The 10,471-nt window shown below is 37.7% G+C and overlaps 1 protein-coding gene across 2 annotated transcripts; it reads right to left on the bottom strand.

Annotated features, from left to right (window-relative positions):
- Positions 1–3,067: 3,067 nt before the first annotated feature.
- irf1b (interferon regulatory factor 1b) lies at positions 3,068–8,745 on the bottom strand. 2 transcript variants are annotated; one of them, XM_034177987.1, is made up of 10 exons: positions 8,595–8,745; positions 7,993–8,082; positions 6,657–6,759; positions 6,384–6,554; positions 6,221–6,261; positions 5,333–5,471; positions 5,168–5,233; positions 4,720–4,748; positions 4,407–4,524; positions 3,068–3,706 (listed from the first exon to the last, which is right to left on the bottom strand). In XM_034177987.1, the coding sequence occupies exons 2-10, from the start codon at positions 8,074–8,076 to the stop codon at positions 3,603–3,605; spliced, it is 855 nt and encodes a 284-aa protein (XP_034033878.1). In that variant the 5' UTR covers positions 8,077–8,082; positions 8,595–8,745; the 3' UTR covers positions 3,068–3,602. The 2 variants fall into 2 exon arrangements, with proteins under 2 accessions (XP_034033878.1, XP_034033877.1); XM_034177986.1 differs by having other exon boundaries at positions 6,657–6,756; positions 7,990–8,080; positions 8,593–8,736.
- Positions 8,746–10,471: the final 1,726 nt, after the last annotated feature.

Here is a 10,471-nt window from a genome sequence, read left to right as displayed (position 1 = left end):
TTCAAGTACACACATATATGTCAGAAGGTGGGGGGGGGGACATACCATATTCTGTCCCCCCTGGTTGAAAAGGTGGGGGGGACATGTCCCCCCTATCTCCCACCAAATTGCACCCATGTATTATTTTGTGGTATTTATATTTATTAGTTTGCATATGTTTTTAATAGTGCTGTCAGCTGATTTAAAATTTTAATATAATTAATTGCAAGGCTTGTGATTATTCATTTAAATTAATCACATGTATTTTTTATTTTTTATTTTTTGAAAATATCACCTCAAATTGTAAAGCGCATACAACATACATATATGAGGCTCTCAGAAATGCAAACACAATGAACAAAAACAGATTTTCTCTTATTAAACCCAATAACAGAAATCATGAACATATTGAGCATGATTTATTGCTGCACTACAAAGTGTGTGTGTGTGTGTGTGTGTGTGTGTGTGTGTGTGTGTGTGTGTGTGTGTGTGTGTGTGTGTGTGTGTGTGTGTGTGTGTGTGTGTGTGTGTGTGTGTGTGTGTGTGTGTGTGTGTGTGTGTGTGTGTGTGTGTTTGAACCCACTACATGAACCTTTGTGACCTTTTAGGTGGATCTGAGTTCAGAATATAAACTTTATTTGATCCTGATAAGACGTGACTTCATTTTAAATGTGACATGTTTCTCTTCTCATTATCAGGGTAAAAATCTGAACTCATTGTGATGCCCCTCCACTCACAGATCAGAAAGAGGAAGCGAGTCCTGACCCAGCTTTCTGAAAAGAAATTTACCGAGACCACGAGGAAGACAGACTGTGGTAATTATGCTACAACCAATAAATCACATAAACTGTACGCAGCGTCAGTGTGTTTCACATCCTCAGTTTCTACAGAAGATTCTTCCATTTTGTCCAGTTTATAGTGTCCCAAACCAAGAACATGAACTAATATACACAAAGAAATGTTTATTGTCAGAGCATAATGTGTATATGCAGTACGATCCATGACAATATGTTCATATAAACTGCAGGAAAACTTTTCTATTAATGTGCAAAGTTCACATTGCTCTTTGTTGAACTGATGCTGATAAAAAAGATGAACTATGAAACCACACATCTATTAGTTCATGTTTATTAAATGATTTGCACACCACAGCTGAAATCTGCCTCATTTGTTCATATTTAATTTAACACACAACAGCTACTCAAAGTATATTTCAGTTATTAAGTTTTTGTACTTCTTTTATTGTCTTGTGACAGAAAATGCAGTTTGATTGTTTACATTTGAAAGCATAGTTTTCAGGATTACTCAAAACTACAAAGAAATTGTATTGTATGCGTGACATTTGTTCATTAAACCCAGTAAAATACAGCAGGGAATGTGATAATACTTAATGTGTCAAGAATATATTTTAAAATATATTTCAATATATTTCTGATGTTGTAAACATTTTTTGTGGTTTGATGCACCTAACATACTTTATAGTTTTGTAGCCATCCCTGTGGGTGAAAAATGTAAATCATATCTCAAAATTATATTTTACAGCTTGTTTCACCAAATTTTAATTTGAATAAAAGACCAAATTTCTGCTTAGCATGTGTTAGTAATGACTTATATCAAAGTTGTTGCACATTAAGCTTTGATTTATGGCAGATGCCCAGTGGCAGCAACATCACCTTGTCATTTGTTGTTGTGTTTAACTGCAACAACTTCTAACTTTTTATTTTAGCTTTTATATTTAGTTGTTAAAATGCCATAAAAACAGTTTTCCAATGTGTATGTCCTTAATCTCCACGTTGCTCCCGGTGTGTAGTGAGCACCAAGCATGGCAGCACCATGAAACTGGTGTGTCAGTGTGCATGAATTGGTCAATGCAAGGCATTACTGTAACGTACTTTGAGCCTCTGGTAATGGCTGGAAACGCTCTATATAAATGTAGTCCTTTTACCATATCAAAAATAATGCATATGGCTCATAAATCTGCAAATATATTTTAAGCCATCAAGATATGTGTTACTTTAAAATGAATCCAAGAAGCACATTTGGTTTTACATCATGTATATCCTTGTTTGAAATGCACCAATATGCAGCACTTTGACTACTGCAGAGCAAACATTTCTTTTTACTTTTTCTTGTGTTAGATATGGCCATATCTTGACAGCATATGAAACAAGTCACCACTTTCAGTTACAGTGCAGTCGCTGCATAGACACTACATTCCAGTTTGCGCTTTGAACCTATCCCAGGGTTTGCGTGCACAGCATTATCAGCCATCAGCAACTATTGTCATCACATTTTTGAACAATGGTATGCATGTCATGCAGATTAATGAGTCTAGTTATGCAGTTTCCAGTAATCACTGTGCCCCCAGAAAAACCTGAAAAGCTCCTCAGTATAAATGAAAAGAATTCCATCACGATCCAGTGTTTTTTTATTTCTATGTGTAAAATGATGGAAAACTTGATTTGTCTTGATTTAATCATTAAAGCCTTTTTCTCCTCATCTATTTAACTGCACAACTGTTGTCAATGTCAGTACTCAAAACGGTTTGGGATTCACCAAGTGTTACATTTTGGAAAAATTTATATATATATATATATATATATATATATATGAACCATCTGCTTTTTTCCACTAATAAAACTACTGTATTCATTTCTTAGTCTGATAAATTGTTGAACTCGCAATTTTACATTACATTTTTTTTAAGTTATTAAAATTGAGAGGGATCTACTGCTAAGCTATTAAAAATATAACTGCAAATAAGAGCAATAATAAGGCACATTGTGATGATTTGTATAACGTTTTTAAATTTCAAAGACAGTGTCTTTTTTTACAATATCAGGACAATAAATATGCTTCATAAAGTGCCAAAAAAAAATCTGGTTTAAAAATAATGATGTTTTCCAACACCTGTGCCCAAAATATTCTTTTTACAAAAAAAAAACAAAAAAACATCAGCTCTCACTCTGAACGCACAACCTAAAGCTTTGTGTTAATAATCGAGTCATTGTATTACAATAGATTATTTTTATTTTGTTACAAAACACCGACATATATACAGGCACAAGTTTGTTTGTTGTTGTTTTTAACAATAAGAGTGAGATTCAAACTGAAGCTTTTGAAGAACAGCTTTCACCTGGAAAAAAAAACTATGGAAAATGTACGATAGCAAAGTGTAATTAGCCATCAAAGTGATATTTTCTTGAAACTGCCCATGAAATGAAGTTAATCCCACATGAACTGTGTAATCAGAGCCACACAGCTATTTTATATGTACAAAAAATTATACATAAAATAAGAGTTTGTAGTATAATACAATATAAACAAAAATGAATGAAACAACACATGCCTGGAACCAGCCAAAACCAGAACTACCTGGCAGCATGTCAGTTCCATCTCTCTGACAGTGCACTTCACTACTTTGCTTCATAGCTTCACGAAGGTTGAGGAAGGTGAACGCCTCCAAGTACCACGCCATGGCTCGAGCTACGATGGCGGAGCGCCGAGCTCCACCTCAATGAGATGGAGGGATGACAGGAAGTCTGAGTGTCAATGAGGTTCAACCCAAAATCTGTTTGCAGTTCATGACCAACATGTGGGACTGTCCCTTTATGTCCCCATCCTCAGATCATGGGAACCATCTGAGTAAAGTTGTCCCAGAAGACGTCTGTCAGCGTTGAAAATTCTCCACCCAAAACCGTGTACTGTAGATCGTCTACTTCATCAGCTGTCAAATAAACAGAGCAAGTCCAAAGTCAGAACGATTAGATTCCAGACAAGTGGACAAGTTTAAATATCATTCTGCACTAAATGATGCTTTTACACGGACAGATTTGACGCTTATGTTCTATCTTAACTGATTCCCTATTTGATGCAGATGGTGCCGTATTCTTTTGCTTTTCAGCATTTTAACTGTGACACAATTCTGAATGTGAAATATAAAATGTGTTCACATAATGCATCAAAACATTTCTGTATCATATGAATTATTTTTAAAACTCATTATTATGCTGCTGAAATGTAATAATTCACAAAACTAAAGATTTTGTGAACTCTACGTTTGTTTTTTCATTCGTTTGTTGGTTAGTCAACAGTCTCATGGGCACAGTTCTGCGTCTATCGTCATAAAATTTGGACATACGGGACAGATAATCCTAGAATAGAGTGAATTCATTTTTCAAGGTCATAGCTCAAGTTTCAAGGTCAAGCAAAAACTGAAAATCTCATCATCAGCCATAGTAGAAACTTCCATTTTGACTCATATTGCTCCTCTTAGGGAGCCACTTTCTGATTGACTTTGACCTTCAACTTTCAAAAGTTCAGTCAAGGTCAAAGTTCACCTGAAAAATGAATATCTGTACGATCTGCTGTATAAACATGATCTCTGACACAGCTGAGAATGTGACCAATCACGTTGCCTCATTTACCTGAAGACACTTCGCTCCACTGGCTGCCTGGACTAGTGCATGCTTCATTGCTCAGGAACCCCTTGCCGTCTGAACTGCTTGTAAGCCAGTATGAGTCTTTCTCCATTTGCTGGTAAATCTAAAAGAACAAAACTGGACTGAGTCCGGATATTTTTTGCACAACTCAAATTTTACCACATCAAATACTTAGGGATCACTGGTGATATTTTGATATTATCACACAAGGAGATAAGGCAGTATAAGACAAACATGGGTATTCCTGACCATGAAAAATGCATGCAGTTAACAGCGAGAGCACGAAGGTGCATCTTACCTGCATGATGTCGTCGGAGTAGTTGTAATCTGGAAAATCAGCCCAGGAAGGGAGCGAGAGGGAGAGAAAGAGAGAGAAAATATTCTGTGATATTTGGCTCTGTTTCCTTCACAAAGTATGTGAAATTCTGCGTGATCTGTATAATTTCATTTGTTCATTTAATTATTTATGCACATCTTGATCATCATGTGATTTTGGCATGTTTAGACCTTTTGGGGACCTCCATGTTTATGCTACAACATATTACAATTTCAAAAGCTAAAGTCATAACACTTAGCTGTAGCACTTAGCTTCTGGAGCATCAGCAAAATATTTTACTGGCTTAACTGTTAAGTTAAGCTACTGAAGCTACCTTTTAGGTTACTTATGCCCAGTACTGGCAGGTGTGATACCCGCTGTTCAGTTTTAGTTAAAGCAGTGCCACAGTGTGCTGGCTTCTTGGTCGTACCAGTGCTATGGAGGGGCGAAACCTCAAATATCCGGGAGAAGTCACTCTGCAGTGGGATTGAGTCATCTAAAAAAAAAAGGCAGGTAAAGACTCACTGTAATGCTCCAGCCTCCAGAAACCAAATTAGGGCGACCAGCGCCACACTGGGTACAATTTATCACTCACCTCCCTCACTCGGGAGCTCCATGGTCATGGTACTGTCGACTGTGTTCTCTTGTGGGGAGGGCGTGTTGTCCATCAGCTGTTGATTCACAGGAGACTCAGTATTGCTGTAGTCCGCATCCTCACACTTGACCCGAGAGCTCTGCCAAGGGAGACAATAAGCAAAAAAAGAATTAGATCAGACGACATGAACAGAAAGGCATATATAAATAAAACTGTTTTTCTAAATCCATTGTCAGTTGTGAATGACTGTCACTTGTGAATTTTTGTAGTGTCGAACTCTGTGCTTTAAATACTGGAGCTTGAAGAAACATTGGGCGAGTTTTATTATTAATATTATTATTATTATTATTATTTCACCTCAAGAGTTTTGATCTAATTTAGAAACAAAGTACAAAGTGATTTGATTTGTGGAAAAATCTGTTAAAAGTTAAAGTCCAATACGTTTGTATTTGGGTGATACTGAGAATGGCGAATCCAAGGAAGTGATTAAAGATACACCTATTTTTACTATTAAACACCAACATGAGTCCGTATATTACTTTTCTATTGGTCACATGACCTTTGACTTTAGGTGACCTTGAAAGGTCAAACTTATAACCATTTGGCACCAGCATGTATTAAACAAAGTGGGTTAAATGGTTTAATTTTGGACCGAACTGATCAAATGTCAAGGTCATATTGAACCATGTATTAGGATCAATGATTCAGCATCAAACACATAAAGTGCATGTGCTGGACTCTTTGAACATCCCGTCTTGTCTTAGTTATGTATATATTAATGTATGGTTCGTCTGCTCTTCTACCATTTGTTTTTAAAGCACAGAATCCGTGCTACAAAAAGACAAAAAAGTCTTATTGCATGTTAAAAAGCAGTTATAAAGCATTTACCTTCCTCCTGGCATTTGAGTCCTTTGCTTTGCTGCGTTTATCTGCAAAATGGAAGAAAAACATCATGCAAAACTATTTCAGAGAATTAAAGGCGAGCTGTAGTGTGCTAATTCACAGAAAAAAAAATTAATGATGCTTGTCTACATTTTGTCATTTGTCTCACCTCGGGGTTTCGGGTGTGCCGGCAACATCTTGTAGATGCGCACAGCATGGTGTCCTTTATTGATGCTCTTGTCTTTGACCTCTTCAATATCTGGTAGGGAGTTCATTGCACAGCGGAAGTTAGCTTTCCATGTCTTGGGGTCTGCAGAAGTCTGGCCCTCCACGTATTTTCCTGCAGAAAGCATTTTCTTTCCAATGTCACTTGCTTAAAACAAGTACATTATAGATAACACACTGGGCGTGTTAGTTGTGCAGATGCATGCTGGGAACTCACCTGTGTGGATGGCCCACTGTTTGAACAAACAGGCATCTTTGTCCAGCTCCCAGCCATGTCGAGCTGCATGCTTCCAGGGAATGGAAAACAGTGTCTTCTCCTGAAGAGAGAGGGAAAAAAAGAAAGACTAAGAATAAATCTGGCTGCACAATTTCCCATCATAGAAAAATATTTTTTTAAATCAAGCAAATGTTTGCTGTATTTTTCACAAATGGAAAGTTCAACAAAGCATCACAGCATTTCCCAAATCCCTTCCTAATAAGAATGCTGAACTCAAGACAATATCATTTGCATCCTGTGGCAACAGCTAGACACAGCAGATGTGTTTATCACTTCCTCATGTGAACCACAGGCAGCCATGTCAGTGAGATTTATAACCTCTCCCAAGCTTGCTTGGCCCATTTGCAACTTTCAGACAAAGTTCACATCGATACCACTGCGCACAACTACCTCTGCCAGCCATAAACCACAACAATTCGAGTCAGTTTTTAAAGAATCAGGGTGCCACAGGTTATTGTGGTTTATGTAATTCAGATAACAGAAACTTTGTTATAAATCTTCCATTACTAATTGTATGATTATAAGTTCATTAAATACCAGCCAGGACTAAGACCATTAGTCTGTCAGTCAATCTGTGTGTGTGTGATAAATGACTGCAAAGCAATCTTGCGCATCTGCATTTGGTGAAAAAGTATGATAGAAATGCAGCACATTCATGTTGTCAAATATGAGGCATTTCTCTTTTTCTCTCATTACAGAGGCTTTTTGGCTGTTTTACATATTTACACTGAAAAGAATAACACTGAAAGTGTTTTCAAGACAATGAAAAAAGGAAAGATGACTTAAATATGTTCACCGGTTGCACATGATCCGAATGTGTCCAAATAACATAATTTCCTTATTGTGGAACATAAGAAAATTATGTTATTTGGATGCATTCTGATCATGTGCAACCGGTGAACATATTTAAGTTTTGTAAATCCAGCACAAGTTTTTTCAGTGTTAACCACTCTGTTTAAATGCTTTAAACTGATTTCAATATGGACAAATTTGTAATTTAATTTTAATTGCTCCACACAAGATGTGTTAAGAGTGTTTTAAAACAACTTTATACGTTAACATTTTGCAGTTCTGCTACTAACAGGTGCCTCTTTATTTGTTTAATATGTAATAAAAGCATTTTGGCAGGATGACAAAAATAATTTGAAGCCTTCTCTTGACTGCTGCAGAAAGTAAATGACTAAATGTAAAACTGTTCAACATATTAATCAAAATATTCATGCAAAGACAATAAAACTGAGTCTGCTTTGATTGAAGAAAAAAAAAATCTCACCGCGTCCACCCAATTCAGACCAGAGATTGATTTGGACTCGATCATCTGCTCCAGCCATGGCCTCATCCTCATCCTGGACACCGGCATGCTGACCTGAAACATGCACCGACACAGAAGATGAGCTATAGGTCGACGACAGAGAGAGAGAGAGAGAGAGAGAGAGAGAGAGAGAGAGAGAGAGAGAGAGAGAGAGAGAGAGAGAGAGAGAGAGAGAGAGAGAGAGAGAGAGGGGTGGTGGTGGGTGGTCGTGGTTCACGGTGAGGCCACGATCGAGGGGAGGAGAGGTTTCGGCGTGAGAGCGGTTTAACTGCTACTGCATTTATTATTATTATTTTAAACTGTACTCATTAATGAATACAAGCCGTTGTTCTCGATAAAACAAAAATCACGCAATTTATGAATGAAGTATCTGGACACGCGTTATTGTGCCAAACTTTTACGCACAAAGGCGCATGGCGCACGCATTATACGCCACACTCAAAAATAACATACATATATATATTAATTCACTAAAACTCATTGAGTTGGCTTAAAATAATTTACAGACAGCCTAAAACCTATTTAAACATGCACAAATTTAGAAGGGGTAAACTGAATGTACTCACGGTTTTTTTTTTTGTTTTTTTTTATTGTTGATCTTCGAGAGAAAATTCTATGAATATTTTCCAACTGGTTTGTTCTGCAGAAGCTTCTTCTCGAAGGTATCCACTCGGAGTCTTAGAGCACAACTGTAGCTGAACATTTTCAGCTGCCTACTTTTTATAAGGGCAAACGGGAATTCCCCCCCCCCCCCTCCCCCAACGCACACAACTGTCAAGCTCCCTCCCATGATCCCACTGTAAGAAGAAACAAAAAAAAAAGAAAGTCACAACAACAAGATCATGCATATGCACGCAGAGTGACCAGTACTGGAAAACATTTTGATTCTTTTTTTTTTTTTTTTTTTTTTTTTAAGAGTGATGACTGCATTTAAGCTCTGTCTGCTTGTGATTTCACTTGTTAGTAATTTGTGGACGGGGTAAAAAAAAACAAAAAAAAAACATGCTTCTGCAACTGCACTAAAGAGGTGCAAAATATTTTTACGAATTTAATTTTTTTTCTTCATTATAAACTACATTCGCACTATAAATTACTCTCATTTCAGCATATTTACACTCCTCTCCCCGTTCTGACGAATAACTGGCCATAAAAGTCTGTGTAACGTTTGTATTTTTCAATGACGAGCACGCTATTTTTTACAGTGGAGCGCGCATGCGTAGCAGCCTCAAGTGATGGAGCCGTGAACCTGTTTCTGAGAAATCACGTTGTTGAAGACAAGCGGATCTTACTGCACATGGCCCCTTACTGCACGTAGACTGGACCGAACCCGAAGTGACCCGGTATTCTGCATTTTTGCAACTATTATAATGTTTTAAACACAATGCACAAGCAGTGGCACACACAGATTATGTTTCTATTATTTTACACAACGCACAGTAGAAGAAGCATGAAGCATGTTTATTATATTATTTTATTATTATTGTAGTCCGTTATTCAAAGCTTGCACAATGTGCAAGATATGCATGAAAGGTAAAATATGCATATGAACTTTCAGTGGCATAATTCATATTTTCAAAAAACCTACATGCACACACTGCACCCTATTACTGTTACAAACAGCAACAACTATCTTATTGATTATTATTATCATCATCATCATTATTATCATTGGTGGTAGGTGTCTGTTTTTCTGTAATAAAATATTCATGTATTAAATATGTGCATAAAGTTTCAGTGTCCTACTTTAGGCTCACACTCCCACGCATATTCATAGTCCAAAAAAAAAACAGCGCATATTTGTGGCACGATAAATACGCCTGAGACCAGCCTCTTAGTATAAACGGCCCATGAGAAGAGAAACCAAGCATTTCCACGAAATGCTGCAGTGATTTTTTGCCACCGACAGAGGGCGGACTTCGCTGGCATGACATAGCATGACAGACCATGACGCAACCACGCAACAGGCCTTTTTTCGTCTTCTTTTTTTTTTCCAAGTCAGCTGTAAAAATGTGAGCGGTTAGTTGTTTCTCTGCTGATCTTGATCAGGTAGAGCGAAAAAAAAACAGGCTTGCAAAAAATACAGTGAGTAAAAAATGTTTTGATGTATTTTCTGCAGCTTTTCTCTCCTCCGCGGTGACGTCACAGGTCAACAGGAAAACACTCACCCTCCCTGTCACGTGCGCCACTCCTCCTCCCCTCGGGGCTTCCCATGTCGTGCTGCGCGCGCGCGCTCTACCGAACGTTTGCCTTGCGTGCGTGCGGGCGCGCGCCACTGGCAAGGAAAGGCAGGGAGTTTTCCCGCGGAGTTTTCAGCAGCAGCCAATCAAGTGGGATTTCCAGAGAATGCGTCTCGTGGAGTGTCGGGGGAAAATTATCTGGATTATGAGATTTGTTAAACATGATGAAATCAAACGTCTGTGAACAAGGGCTAATTTGTTTCCTT

Source organism: Thalassophryne amazonica, chromosome 9, assembly GCF_902500255.1.
Source record: "Thalassophryne amazonica chromosome 9, fThaAma1.1, whole genome shotgun sequence".
In the NCBI taxonomy this organism is placed as follows: domain Eukaryota; kingdom Metazoa; phylum Chordata; class Actinopteri; order Batrachoidiformes; family Batrachoididae; genus Thalassophryne; species Thalassophryne amazonica.
This window is presented reverse-complemented; position numbering and strand designations above follow the sequence as displayed.

Coding starts and splice junctions, on each gene's coding strand:
- irf1b (XM_034177987.1), bottom strand. CDS start 8,076: ATGCCGGTGTCCAGGATGAGGATGAGGCCATGGCTGGAGCAGATGATC. Junction 6,555..6,656: donor ACAGTGGGCCATCCACACAG/GTGAGTTCCCAG, acceptor TGCTTTCTGCAG/GAAAATACGTGGAGGGCCAG. Junction 3,707..4,406: donor GTGGAGCGAAGTGTCTTCAG/GTAAATGAGGCA, acceptor TTTATTTGACAG/CTGATGAAGTAGACGATCTA.